The 14,936-nt window shown below is 43.3% G+C and overlaps 1 protein-coding gene across 8 annotated transcripts in view; it reads right to left on the reverse strand.

Annotated features, from left to right (window-relative positions):
* szt2 (SZT2 subunit of KICSTOR complex) overlaps nucleotides 1–14,936 on the reverse strand; it is an 86,014-nt gene that overhangs the window by 49,906 nt on the left and 21,172 nt on the right. For all 8 annotated transcript variants that reach the window (XM_062978383.1, XM_062978381.1, XM_062978384.1 and 5 more), the window contains exons 9-16: nucleotides 8,176–8,346; nucleotides 4,151–4,382; nucleotides 3,516–3,645; nucleotides 2,554–2,696; nucleotides 2,176–2,328; nucleotides 1,567–1,681; nucleotides 789–994; nucleotides 71–295 (exon numbers count right to left, since the gene is read on the reverse strand). In XM_062978383.1, coding sequence (XP_062834453.1) covers nucleotides 71–295; nucleotides 789–994; nucleotides 1,567–1,681; nucleotides 2,176–2,328; nucleotides 2,554–2,696; nucleotides 3,516–3,645; nucleotides 4,151–4,382; nucleotides 8,176–8,346 — 1,375 coding nt within the window. The remainder of the gene's footprint in view (nucleotides 1–70; nucleotides 296–788; nucleotides 995–1,566; nucleotides 1,682–2,175; nucleotides 2,329–2,553; nucleotides 2,697–3,515; nucleotides 3,646–4,150; nucleotides 4,383–8,175; nucleotides 8,347–14,936) is intronic.

Here is a 14,936-nt window from a genome sequence, read left to right on the forward strand (position 1 = left end):
TGACGGCTAATTCATTTCTGCAGCTACCATCTCTGTAAGCTCAAATTTACCATTTAGAAAAGGTACTTACTCTGTGAGAGTGGACAGGAGTTGCGCTACAGCTGTGATGGGCACTGCAGGTACCAGCCCTGACTGCACACACCAGATCCAGCGCTGGTGGTAGAAGTAGCGAGACAAGGAGGCTAGAGTGGAGGAAGCTGTGCGGTTGGCCATCACAGTTAGAGAGCCTGACATTGTAGGATTCTCCAGGGGAAGGAGGCAAGGAACACAGTAATCAGAGGGAAGCTTTTCATATCTATAATATGGAGAGAGGTGGGGACAAAATAGCGAGTGAGGAGGCACATGAACACTAGAACATATTCAGAGGTTCTTTAAAGACACAACTGCATATTTGCACATGGTCTAATTCCACCATACAACCTTTATAATGCTACAAGCAGAAGCAAAGTTATGTATCTTCTAGACTAGAGAAAAGCAACATGTTCCCCTCCAGATGTTGCAGATATAGCTCTCATAATTCTTGATCTCTTGGGAAGGTTCTAGTTTGCTTTATTTTTAAGTGAAAGGACAGATTTCAAAATCCACAAAACTCTAAGCAGGGAGGCTTTTATTGTATCATATATTCTATAAACCTAAGTTTTTAAGTTACCCCAGACCTCCATGTATGCAGCTCACTCATATATGCTAAGGCTTAGTTGATTCAGAGCCAGAAAGGCTCCAAGGAAGTGCATGTTCTGCACACATTTGTACACACAATTGTGGACATAGGCGAATTCAATCCCTAGTACCTGATGAGGAGCTTCTCCAGAGGCTTGTGAAGCACTATAAGGCAAGGTCTGTCTGAAAGTGTTGGCTGGACTCCAGGAACAGGAGGAGATTTTGATGGCGAGCTGCTGCCAATGACCTTCCTCTTCACTTTTGGAGTTGCTTCTTTGCTTTGTACCCTATGTGGGAAACGTAGCTGCAGGATACGATCTCTTAATTCTTCAACTATCTATCAGATAAATGGAGATACAAAAGAGCCTTTTGCATATAAAAACAGTTGACAATAAATCTAAATCCCAGCTTGCTGTACCCATACTCAGTCCCAGAATCCCTCAGTCATGCCAGCCCGCTCTTGCTAAAATGTCTCAAAGATGGTTAAGAATACACTGTTGAAGTACAACAATCAATCCTGTAAGAAACCTTCCTTTGAAACCCCTGTGTATATGAAATATTGTTGTGGAAGAGGAATATATCCTCATTCATTCCTCAACAAGAACTATCATTCCCTCATTAGTCTTTGAAGTATGCTTTTTAAATGCCCATTTGTCACTGAAAGGGAGAAAGAGAGGGTCCTCCAGTTAATTTTATTTACTAGCTTCACAGTTAGGTCTAAAACAGATGCTTTTAGTCTGTTAGTCCTAACTGGAGTTCACAAAGATACACATGGGCAAAGCCTCCTGCTTTGCAGTACTGAAGCATTATTCCTGGTAACAGATCATAACTAAAGCAATGCTTTTGACATGGATTAACTGGTTTTATTGATTACCCATTATAACTCAAGAAAGGAAATCTAGTACTTACTTTGTTCCTGACTTTTGCAAGTGTCCCAATGGGGAAACCCAGGCGAAGAACCATACAGGGAGCTTTGGAAATTATGCGCACCACATAAAATGAAAAGGGGGGCTGATCCTCAGAGCTGCAGAACAAGGGGACATCAGAGAGAAAGTGGAATGGCTTTACAGTGATTCTCAAGATAACACCTGACAAAATCACTCGCTCCACCACACCACATGTTCCCTCAAGAAAGAGAAATGTAAGGTTCTTTGGTCATATAGTGATCATTCAATCAATGATACTCATACATAGCTAGATGGATGAAGTCAAGATGGGATAAAAATACTATATTCTAAAGTTCTTACTGCTTAACTAAGAGGTGTTTACATATTATAACAAGAGGAAAGTCATGTTGGAAAACCATCTAATAGAGGTACAAGGAAATATGGGAAATCCAGAGCATCTAAGTAGTAGTAAAGTGGGTCCCTAGGCCTAAGATTCCTCTGGTTTTAGGAGCTGATTACCCAGTAGGATTGTCTTGTTGACTCTGGCAGAAAGATGTTTTGCCTCACAAAACTACTTTCTTAGACCCAAACAATTCAGAACTGTTTCCCGACTCCACTTCAGATTTCTCACCTGCGCATGAGCTTGACATAGGAGTAGCCTTCCACCAGCACAAAACTACTCCAGTCACGCAACAAAGAGGTCAGCGCTGAGTGTGAGATGCGGCACTGAATTGTGCTGTAGCGGCCATTGTTGCCTGGTGTGTGCAAATGTTTTGGCACTGGCCTGTGAAACACATGAAGCAGTTATTATTAATTACTTATACAACTACTGCTATCCCCCAATCCCAGCCAAAATTCATGTATAAGCCCTTTTCAGACACAGAAATGCTGCTAACAGGTTTATGGAGTCTACGGAATTTAATAAGATACAGAGCTGTGATGCAAATCTTGAGCTATCTGGACATACTTTCACAGCCAAGAAACCAATAGTAATTCAGCCTTCACGTACATGTCATGTTCCAATAGAATAACAATGCGATGCATGTGCAACCATCTTTGCCAGAAGTTGGCATCCATAGACAGGATAGGCTTCCAATAGGCTGCAAATTGTGAGTGGCAGGAGTCCGAGCTGCTATGCTGCAAAGATAGGACCTAGAAAGGGGGAAAATGCACTTCCATCAGCATTGTTGCCTTTGCCTCTGTGGCAGAAGACGGCATATTCTGCTCTCAAAGAAAAACCATTCTACAAAGTTAAGCACAAGTCTGGTTACTTAACACTCAATATGGCTTGAGTTAATTCAGAGGAACAACCCAAGGAATGGCATAATACAGTAGAGTCTCACTTATCCAACGTTCTGGATTATCCAACGCATTTTTGTAGTCAATGTTTTCAATATATCGTGATATTTTGGTGCTACATTCATAAATACAGTAATGACTACATAGCATTACTGCGTATTGAACTACTTTTTCTGCCAAATTTGTTGTCTAACATGATATTTTCGTGCTTCATTTGTAAAATCATAACCTAATTTGATGTTTAATAGGCTTTTCCTTAATGCCTCCTTATTATCCAACATATTCGCTTATCCAACATTCTGCCGGCCCGTTTATGTTGGATAAGTGAGACTCTACTGTACTGGAAAAGGCACAACAACACTGGACCACTGCATGCAGTATCTATCAAACAGGGAAAATATAATTCATTAAACATGGCTTAAATCTATGATCCATCTATAAAACACCTGTCTGTCTGTCTCTTTCTAGTCAGATCGACTAAATATCTGGCTCTCCCATCCTTTGATAGCAACAAAGAGTACAAGATAAGGCAGCATAGCACTTAATGCTTTTAAGACAAGGAAGAAAACATTCCAGGAACAAAGCAACTAAATGTAGCACAAGACCTAGAATCATAGAATCATAGACCTACATTTGCAATATTAAAGCAAGACTAGAAAACTGTGAATATACCGGTGTAGTAGATCCTGGAGGAATGTAGAACAGTGGCACCCCATTTCTAGTGCTTTCTGGAATGGTGAAGTGTTCTGGGGCACTATCAAATGACTGAAGATGAACCAGCATCTGGTCAGTTTGATTGATGCTGAAAGAAAAAGGTCACTGTCAATGGTTTTAAGAATCATTAGATCTACATAGATGTTAGTCAGTCCAAAAAGTGTTGGCTTCAATTTGTAACTTCTTTACAAGTAGTGCTGACTTTTTATCTAGCAGTAAATAGTATGTCAGTTACTTTCCAGCACTGATAATGGGAAAATAAAATGCATAATAATAATAATAATAATAATAATAATAATAATAATAATAAAACTTTATATCCTGCCACCATCCCCCATAGGAACTTGGGGCGGCTCACAAAATAGCATACAATGGTGCCATACAACACATAAAATGCAATACATCAACATATAAAAACAATGACACATTTACATAAAACCAGACATATAAAATTAACAATAGTAACCTTTATTAAATAGCAGCAGCAGCTAAGCAAAAGTTATGCACCAGCCAAACCTTCGGAAAGGATTCATAAGGTTCACCATCTTACTAGTGGGACAAGTTCAAGTAAGTAAACTGTAGGTCAGACTTACCTTTGCAAGGTGTTCCAGAAGCGGCGTATCACAGTTGTGCGATAGAGGCTGGTGATGGGCTTACGCATTGTGCAGCTGATGTCATGCAAGATATCATAGCTTCCCTCCATAGTCACTTCTACCCACGTGCTGCGTTTTGAAGAATCCAAAGGCCACGGGGCCACTGCCAGATACTCAATTCTCATATTATGCTTCCACAGCAGGACAAGCTTAACTTCAAGCTGAGTGCCTCCTATATGTGCATAACAGAATTGTACAGAAAAGATTACTTTGTATACCGATATTGTTATACTCTGCAATTCTAGACACCACACTTGATTATTGCATGACAATTGTCCTGTACTTTACCCGCTCTTTTGATCTTGTATGGTGTTTATTCTATTAGTCCTACCTGATAGCTATACAGTAGGCCGAAGTGTGGAATTTTGGCCTAGGTTCCTTGCTATCAGTCACACTTTGCCTTGGCTTTATGCCATTTTTACCATTTGAGTCCTATTCCGGCCATACTGCCATCTTGCCTGTTTTTTATATTTTATATATTACACCTGATCTGCAATTGCTCTTACTAGGTATTATATTATTTTAAAATGTTGGAATTTTAAACATGTTTGTTAATTGCTGTTATATTGGTTTCTTGTATTTTGTATTATGTGTATGTATTGATTGTTTTTATGATGTGTAAACCGCTCTGAGTCCTTATTGGAGATACAGTGGTATATAAATAAAGCTTTGTTGTTGTTGTTGTTGTTGTTGTTGTTGCTGAGAGTTACAGTCCAGTGGCTGTAGGGTTATACAGTTGCTATCCCTGTCCTAGGACCTCCGAAGACAGACTATGCTGCATTGAGCTTTTGTTGCTGAAGTACTAAACATTTGACAAGCCAAGGCTGGAAAGCCACTTGAAGTTCCCAAGTTCCATATTAAGCCTGCACCAGAATCATACAATTATTTTATAGTAGTAGTATGGTGTCATGTGCATATCCTCCTTCCTCAGAGTCTAATTTTGGTTTACATATGATAATAAAAGCCTAGGAAGCCACAACTTGCTGATCCCTGTCAAAATACTCATGCTTTCCAGTCAAGTAAAAATGATTCCAGTTTACATGTGCAATTTACACAGCTGCAACAAATCGCCCAGCTTCTCCCTAATAAAATAGGGCCACCACACACACAATATTTTTTTTCATTGCTCAATACCATGGGATGACAATATGATTTTGAAAATAAGTATTTTCAAAATTATACAATCACACTAAAGTCAAAGGTGACCCCCCCCCCAAATGAAAGATAGTAATTGATAGTTTTGCTAAGGACAAGGACATCAGGCTGGATAATAAGGGTTAAGCCTTGGTCAATTTGCAAAGGCGCTAACAACAACAATAAGGACCCTTCCCATGTTAGATAAGTGTGTACATTTAATCAAGGCTTTGTCCTATATTCCATATATTTATAGCAGAAGGTAACAAATTTATTACTGGAAACCATGTTACAAAAGTTATTTGACTTTTTCCATCTGAGCCACACCTGGGCTAATGAATTAACGACTCTTCTAATTGTTTCCCATCTCAGTCAACGATTCACAAACATAAGGGGCTCCCTTTTGAGCTGAGAAACATTTACATATCTAGGTTAAAGGTTAGCCAAGCAAACATTATGATTTATAACCTTTCCCTTGCCATTCATTTCCCCCTCCTGCATGAACCCCTTTGTATCCCTTGCACCGTCTCCCAGTTCTAGGGGAACCCCAAAAGCCTCTGGCCTGCTGGGCTGCTAGGGAACCTCTAGGATCCCATGCGTTGTCCCCCATATGAAATGCAGGGGAGATCTAAGCCCCCTGAAAGCCCCATGGATGAAACTTGAGTTTGTCTCCCAACACAATGGAGATGCTGGATCTCCTTTTTCTCCCACACGTGTCTCCTATCAATTTTATATTTTTATTATTGTATTTTGATATCTTGCCCCCCATATAAAATGAAGCACAGTGACCTCATTGTAAACTTTGGTCAGCATCCCATCCTGACCTGGGTGCCACCAGCCTGCCCCAGGTTCATATCCTGACTCAATTGACTTCATCATTATCATCATCTGGAAATAACACAATGGACTATTTCTTAAGCCTCTGAGGGCAAAGCCAGACCACTTAAGAATGGAGCAACCTTTGGACATTCTAATCACCTCACATAAATTGCATATCTCCTCTGCGGAAAGGCAAGGTATGCCACAGCTGTCAAGACAATGCCACTTCCCCTTACTGGACTCTGAATCATTTAATCCCATCAAGATTGTCGATGCTGCTGCCTTTTGGACAATGAAACAGACATCTAGGTATCAGACCCCAATTCAAGGGACTTGTTATCTCAACCTCCTTATCAATAGAACAGGTCCAGTTTGTAGGGCGCAAGGCTCTTGCTGGGCTGTCTGACAATGGGCCCAGGAAGGGCCAGTCATAATCCAGCCATTAGACAAATATTTTCTGTTGGACTTATATGGGAGTTTTTAGTGTTTGGGACACTGGGCTTCATCAGAGACTGTACATGCAAAAGGACAATAAGAGTTTCAACAGGGTTATTGTCCCCACACAGCAGGATACTTAATCCCATCATCAGCCATCGCCTCCTCCATTGTTCAGAGACCTGCCAGCCCCTCTTTCATCATTGGACAGAGGGAGAATTTGCATTGAAGGCAGGCAGTGCTCTCTCGTTGGCCAAGGTGTGTCAAGCTCCCACCGCTCCAGGAAGCCCCTGCCAATCACAGCAAGGCTGGGTCCAGACAGGGGCGGTGGGAATTTTGAACCTGAAAACTGTATAAAACTGCATGCTTTGCTATGTTATGTATCTCAGTCTATTTTTGGCGAACTATTGCAGGCTGGCATCACTTTCAGCTGAAATTAAAGAAAATACCTCGGTGGCTTCTGCTTCGACTTGGTGAGTTATATTCTGGAAATTACTGGCTTCTTTTTCTCACCATGCTTAACCCACAGCTTGGATCTCATTATCCAATGCTGCTGTAAATTGCTCGTTAACAACACCATGGAATGTGTATGCATAATTGCACTGCATTTGTATTTTGCCACCTCCATCCTCTAGCTGCCAGACTGGTCTCTTGCAGAAGCATTGCAAAAAATCCAACATACCAATAAATCTTTATCACTTTTTCCACAAGCATCTGACCAATTTTCCAAACTTTCCAGAAAGTGGCAACCCCATCAAAGTCTCCATAATAACAGATTTGCAGGAACTTCGCTGATTTTCTACCTCTTGTCGCTAGTTGTAACAACTCCATTTCAGTTATATACAAAAATACAGGCAAAAATTTGGCTCTTGGCTTTGGTTTTGAAATGGTTAAAATCCTTTTTTTAAAAAATTGAGGAAGTTTCCACAGGGAATGATTTTGAAAGGATTCAGATGGACTAGAAATATTAATGCTGAGCTCTAAGATTTTATGGAATGAAAAAGCTTTGATATTTAAACAGATGTTTCTAGTACAGTCAGCCCTCCAATTTTGTAAGGGTTTGTAATGGTTAGAGGTACAGGATCCTTGAGAAAGTGAAAAACACAAATATCTAAGGCCCCTTCTACACTGCCATATAAAATCCAATTATCTGCTTTGAACCAGATTATATGGCAGTGTAGAATCATATAATCCAGTTTAAAGCAGATGTGGAATATCTGCTTTGATAATCTGGATTATATGGCAGTGTAGAAGGGGCCTTAGCCCCCTCCCCCCAACCATATTTAACATACGTGTAGGTTCTCTGAGCCCAGAACTTGCTACTGTGTGTATAATAACTAACATTAGCCGTACATTATTAAATCTCATTCCAATAAACAGTCAATGTACAATAGTACATTTGTGATGTCAATATCCAGAAGGCTGATTGTGAATATCACACAGATTCCTCTATATTAGTAGATATACTAATATGGGTAAAGGGAGTACTTTTAGGCATCTATTACATATGGGGACGCCATCAGATGAACAATAGTTTATACTGAACAAGCCGAATAGAATGACAAAAGCCACCTCACCCTTTGTGATATTGACTTCACGGATACTATATCCTTCCCGCAGCCGGACAGAGACTATACTGATAAGGTCAGCATGCACTTCTTTCTCTGTATGTTTCTTCCGCCTCATAGCCAGTGCAGGGTTGCTGCTTGCAGAAACAAGGTGTTCATTGAAAAGTCTGTGCTGGGACACTAAAACAACAATAGACAAATCATGTAAAATAATGTTCACTACCACAACATTCACTCATACCCCTAATACAGTGAATCTCAACCTGTGGGTCCCCAGATGTTTTGGCTTTAACTCCCAGAAATCCTAACAGCTTGTAAACTAGCTGGGATTTCTGGGAGTTGTAGGACAAAACACCTGGGGGCCCACAGGTTGAGAACCATTACCCAAATAAGGCTTTTGGACACATTTTTTAAAAAATCAACATCAGTCCGCTCCAAAAGCTGATTATAGGTCTTAAAACTCCTAGCTTAGAATTAGTAACTCAGAGCAGAATTACACACTATTTTGATAGGATATTTTAAAAAGTTTGCGAGTGCAGGCCACTACTGTCAAAAAGCAAGCCACAGAAAAACCTTGACTCGATTCTGCATAAAGGAATGACGGGGGTTAACTTTTCCTGCTCTGCTATTTTCCTGCTGAACCTCCTCCTGCCCACTACATAGATACTTCAGTAGAGGTTAGTAGGGGCGCTTTGGGGCAGGAAAACAGGATGAAAAGAAAATATTGAAATGTGTAATGTAGCTGTCATTGCTGTTGTGAAAGGAGAGCACTTTCTCGGTTCTAACAAAAGACTTGTTTACACATCGAATTGGGAAACAATTACATTTACATGTTTGGATTGTGAAAGAAACATCAGCTGTCAGACCAGAACGTACAGCAAGGCATACTTAATCAGTTTGATGAAATAGATGTGTCAAGCATATTTCATCACTCTACTTGTTCTAGTTTCAACAGGGACAGGTCCTACTGTATCACTACAAGTAGTCTCAAAATCCCCAGCAAATTAGAATGTCTTTTGCAAAGAAAACATGGCCCCTTCCTACAGCTTTGAAATGAATCTCATTACTGGCCCACATTGTCTGAAAGATCTCTTCAAAGAAGGCCTTTCTCTCTGTCTACCAAGCTCACAGCTATACTTGGTGGGAACACAGGAGAGTGTTTTCTTGGTGGCTGTTCCCAGACCCCAGAACTCTCTTCCTAGAGAGATTAGACCAACATGGGTAGCTGAATGGAACACTTTAACTCTCAATAGATCTGAAGAGCAACGTTACCAATTTTCAGTGTCTCTGCAAGTGCCTGCCTGATTTTGCTTAGTATTGGCTAATTTCTGAAAGAGAGAAGTGAGCAACTGAGAGTCCTGCTATAATATTTTTTCATCTGTAAGACTCCACTGATTGTAAGAGGCTTCATACCACCACCAGCAAAAAATTCATGACACACCTGTGATTGTAAGGCGCACCCCATTTTTGGAGATGTTTAGATAGGGGAAAAAGTGTGTCATAGAACTGAAGAAATACGGTATTAGCATTTTCACTTCATGCAAAACACCGTTGCATTCCTATGATCAACTGGAGAGGGCTTTCTCTCGGTCCCACCACCCACTCAAGCATGTTTGATGGGAACATGGGAGAGAGCTTTTTGGGTGGCTGCTCCCAGACTGTCGAACTTCCTCCCAAGAGAGACCAGGATCTCATCATCACTGCTGGCCTTCTGCAAGCAGATCAAGATCTATCTTGTGCCAGAATCATAAAATAGTAGAGTTGGAAGAGACTTCATGGGCCATCCAGTCCAACCCCCTGCCAAGAAGCAGGAAATCACATTCAAAGCACCCCCAACTGATGGCCATCCAGCCTCTGCTTAAAAGCCCCCAAAGAAGGAGCCTCCACCACACTCCAGGGCAGAGTTTTCCACTGCCGAACAGCTCTCACAGTGAGGAAGTTCTTCCTGATGTTCAGGTAGAATCTCCTTTCCTGTAGTTTGAAGCCACTGTTTCGCGTCCTAGTCTGCAGGGCAGCAGAAAACAAGCTTGCTCCCTCCTCCCTATGACTTCCCCTCACATATTTATACATGGCTATCATGTCTCCTCGTAGTCTTCTCTTCTGCAGGCTAAACATGCCCAGTTCTTTAAGCCACTCCTCATAGGGCTTGTTCTCCAGACCCTTGATCATTTTAGTTGCCCTCTTCTGGATGCATTCCAGCTGGTCAACATCTCTCTTCAATTGCGGTGCCCAGAATTGGATACAGTATTCCAGGTGTGGTCTGACCAGGGCAGAATAGAGGGGGAGCATGACTTCCCTGGATCTAGATGCTATACTCCTATTGATGCAGGCCAAAATCCCGTTGACTGTTTTAGCAGCCGCATCACATTGTAGGCTCATGTTTAACTTGTTGTCCATAAGAACTCCAAGATCTTTTTCACACGTACTGCTGTGGAGCCAGGCGTCCCCCATTCTGTATCTTTGCATTTCATTTTGTCTGCCAAAGTGAAGTATCTTGTCCCTGTTGAACTTCATTTTGTTAGTTTCAGCCCATCTCTCTAGTCTGTCAAGATCGTTTTGAATTCTGCTCCTGTCTTCTGGAGTGTTAGCTATTCCTCCCAGTTTGGTGTCATCTGCAAACTTGATGATTGTGCCTTCTAACCCTTCGTCTAAGTCGTTAATAAAGATGTTGAACAGAACCGGGCCCAGGACAGATCCCTGCCACGCTCCACTCGTCACTTCTTTCCAAGATGAGCACCCTTTGGGTTCATTCGCTTAGCCAATTACAGATCCACCTAACTGTAGTTTTGTCTAGCCCACATTTTACTAGTTTGTTTGCCAGAAAGTCATGGGGGACTTTGTCAAAGGCTTTACTGAAATCCAGGTAGGCTACATCCACAGCATTCCCTGTATCGACCCAACTTGTAACTCTATCAAAAAAAGAGATCAGATTAGTCTGGCATGACTTGTTTTTGGTAAATCCATGTTGACTATTGTCACGACCCAGGCTGCAGAGCACCAATAACCATACACAGAGGCCAGAATCTATCTAATATCTTTATTAAGGAAATATGTAAAGTCAATAAAAATAAGTGTAGAATATAGTTCAGAAGAAGACCTTTCAGGAAAGGTCAATTATAGTCCAGGAAAACAATGTCCAATATAAAATATTAAGGTCCAAAGTTGTAATCCAATAACCGAAACACTCACTTTGCCAAGCAAAGTGAGGGGAGATGACAAGGTTCTTAGTCCAAGGAACTTGATGCAAGGCTAGGAAGTAAACTTGATTCTTGAAACACAAGGCTTGATACAAGGCAACAAGGAACGAGGAACAGGGACAAAATCCGTGGTAAATACTTGGCAAGGTCCTGGAAAGCAAGGCTGAGTCCTAGGAAGCAAGGCAAGGTCCGTGGAGCAAAACAAGGCTGGAAACAGGAACGAAGGCTTGGAAGCGGGAACGAAGGCTTGGAAGCGGGAGTTGCGCTGTCCACACACAACCTACTCCAGTAGCTGACGAATTGACTCCGCAAGATTCCTACAGGGCAAAGAACCTAAATAGGGTCTCGTTTTCCCACCAAAGAACACTTCTCTGGGGAAACAGAACCGAAAGTCAATCTCTGTGTCCAGATGCATGACTCCCTAAAGTTTCTCATGGAAGCAGGCTTAATCAGCTGAATGCCTGGCTGCGATTCTCAGGCTTCTGCGATTAGCCTGTTGAACTCCTTTTTGTTGTTGATAATAATTACGGCGAGAAAATGGGGGAGATTTTGACTCAGGGCTTGTTTGGCAGATTTCTGGAAGACAAACCTCCTGCAGGTGCAAGGGCTCCAATTCTGGCTGGGAAAGTTCCAATTCTGGCTGAAACGGTGGAAAACCCAAGTTTTCCTCTTCATCTGTCACAACAGCGCTAGGAACGGGACTACATGGCCCATGAGTCATCACACTATCCCCCTCCTCAAGCCCCCTCTCAAAATAGGGCTCTCTCCCCGAGGCGCGAGGCCGCGGCTTGGTGGGGTAGGTCTGATGGAAGCGGCGGGTTAAATCGGGGGAATGGACTGTGGAAGCGTCTTCCCAAGAGCGTTCTTCGGGGCCAAAACCCACCCAGTCAATGAGATATTGAAGGCGGCGGCGGTGAAAGCAAGAATCCAAATTGTCCTGAACCTCGAATTCCTCCTCCCCATCCACCAAAACAGGAGTGGGGCCCGGCCGGTCTACATCAGGGCGCACACCATCCGCCGGAAGGAGCAGGGAGCGATGAAACACTGGATGAATGCGCATAGAGCGCGGAAGTTGGAGTTTGAAAGTCACGGGGTTTAGTTGTGCCACCACTGGATAGGGACCAATGAAACGGGCATCTAGCTTCCGGCAGGGACGGTGGGAGGGCAAGAAACGAGTGGACAGGAAAACCCGGTCTCCTACCTTGATTTCGGGGCCCGGCTGGTGATGACTGTCAGCGTGGCGTTTATAGTCCTCCTTGGCTTGATCTAGTTGCTGGAGCAAAAGTTGTTGCACCGCTGTGAGTTCTTGCAGCCAGTCCTCTGCTGCAGGGACTACTGAGGTTTCAATGACAGAAGGAAAGAAACGTGGATGGAAGCCGTAGTTTGCAAAGAACGGGGTTTCTTTAGTTGAAGCCTGGACACCATTGTTGTAGGCAAACTCCGACAGCGGCAACAGGGAAGCCCAATTGTCCTGCTGATAGTTTACATAACAGCGAAGGTATTGTTCCAAAGTGGCATTGGTGCGCTCAGTTTGCCCATCCGTTTGGGGATGGTGAGCCGAAGATAAACGAGAGTCTATGCCCAATAGTTTTTGTAGTGCTTTCCAGAAACGAGAGGTGAATTGAGACCCACGGTCTGTGACCAAACTCTTGGGCAATCCATGTAATCTGAAAACATGCTGAAGGAATAAATCTGCAGTCTCTTTGGCCGTGGGGAGGCCATTGCAGGGAATGAAATGGGCTAATTTGGTAAAAAGGTCCACCACCACTAGGATCGTGGTGAATCCAAAGGAAGGTGGTAGGTCGGTGATAAAATCCGCAGAAATTATTTCCCATGGACGGGATGGTGTAGGAAGGGGATGCAATAGCCCTGAGGGCTTCTCCCTTCTTGTCTTGGAACGCTGGCATACCGGGCAGGTATTGACATATTTTTCCACATCCTTGCGGATCTTGGGCCACCAGAAATCTCTTAGGATCAAATGCATGGTTTTAAATAGTCCGAAATGTTCTGCTGGCTTGCAGTCATGACTCAGACGAAGTGTCTTTTCCCTGCCCGGTCCTGGAGGGATGTAGACACGATTTCTATAGCAAAGTAACCCATCCTTAAGCGAGAAGGGAAAATGTAGTCCTTGGCGAAGTTGGTCCTGAGCCCAGGCATCTGCTTGTTGACTGGCCCTGATTTCCTGAGCACAAAGGGGCCCTGGAGTATAGGGAGTTGATTCAATTAGAGTGGATTTGGTGTTTCCCACTGTGAGCGTGGCAAAGTTCTCGGGCTGCAGCAGTTGGGACTCAAAGGTCTCTTTGCGCCCTGCTGCATATTCCGGTTTCCGTGACAGAGCATCTGCTTGCTTGGTCTGGGCTGGGGTTACATAATGGATTTGGAAGTTAAAACGCTCAAAGAATAAAGCCCAGCGTTGTTGCCTCTGATTTAGCTTGCGGGCAGTTCTTAGATGCTCTAGATTCCGATGATCAGTATGGACCTCAATGGGAAATTTGGCCCCTTCTAACCAATGTCTCCAAGTTTCAAAGGCTGCCTTTATGGCCAAAAGTTCCTTTTCCCAAATAGTGTAATTTCTCTCTGGTGCGGTCAGTTGACGGGAGTAAAAGGCACAAGGGTGAAGATGATCTCCCACTGGTTGTAAGAGTACAGCCCCAATTGCCACATCGGAGGCATCCGCCTGCACGACAAAAGGGGTTTCAGGATCTGGGTGCTGGAGGATTGGCTGGGACGTGAATAATTTCTTTAGTTGCTGGAATCCTTTCTCTGCTTGTTCTGTCCAGCAGAAAGGCTGTTCCCCACGGATGCAGCTGGTGATTGGATCAGACCAGCGGGCAAAGTCTGGAATGAACTTGCGGTAGTAGTTCGCGAACCCCAAGAAACGTTGCACCTCTTTCTTGTTGGTTGGCGCCCGCCATTCCAATACTGCTGAAACCTTTGCCGGGTCCATGGTGAGCCCTAGTGGCGAGACACGGTATCCCAGGAAATCTACCTCTTGTAGATCAAAAGCGCATTTTTCCAGCTTGGCATAAAGTCCATGATCCCGCAATCGTTGTAACACCATTCTGACGTGGTTCTCATGCTCTGATTGTGATCTAGAAAACACCAAAAAATCGTCCAAGTAGATAATCAAGAACCGGTCTAGATAATCCTGAAAGATATCATTGACAAAATGCTGGAACGTTGCGGGAGCTCCACTTAAACCGAAAGTCATGACCAGGGACTCGAATAAACCGAATTTAGTCTGGAAAGCAGTCTTCCACTCGTCCCCTTCCCTGATGCGAACTAGATTATAAGCTCCTCGAAGATCCAGTTTGGTGTAAACCTTGGCCCCTCGAAGCCGGTCTAAGAGGTCCGAGATCAAAGGCAGTGGATATCGGTTTCGCTTAGTGATATTGTTCAATGCCCTATAGTCCACCACCAAGCGTAGGTCCCCTGACTTCTTTTTCACAAACATCACTGGGGAAGCAGCTGGGGATTGAGAGGGTCTGATAAACCCCTTGCGGAGGTTTGTCTCTAAGAACTCCCTGAGAGCTTCTTGCTCCGGTTCAGTCAGGGAGTAGAGGTGCCCTCGCG

Source organism: Anolis carolinensis, chromosome 4, assembly GCF_035594765.1.
Source record: "Anolis carolinensis isolate JA03-04 chromosome 4, rAnoCar3.1.pri, whole genome shotgun sequence".
NCBI classification, from domain to species: Eukaryota; Metazoa; Chordata; class Lepidosauria; order Squamata; family Dactyloidae; genus Anolis; species Anolis carolinensis.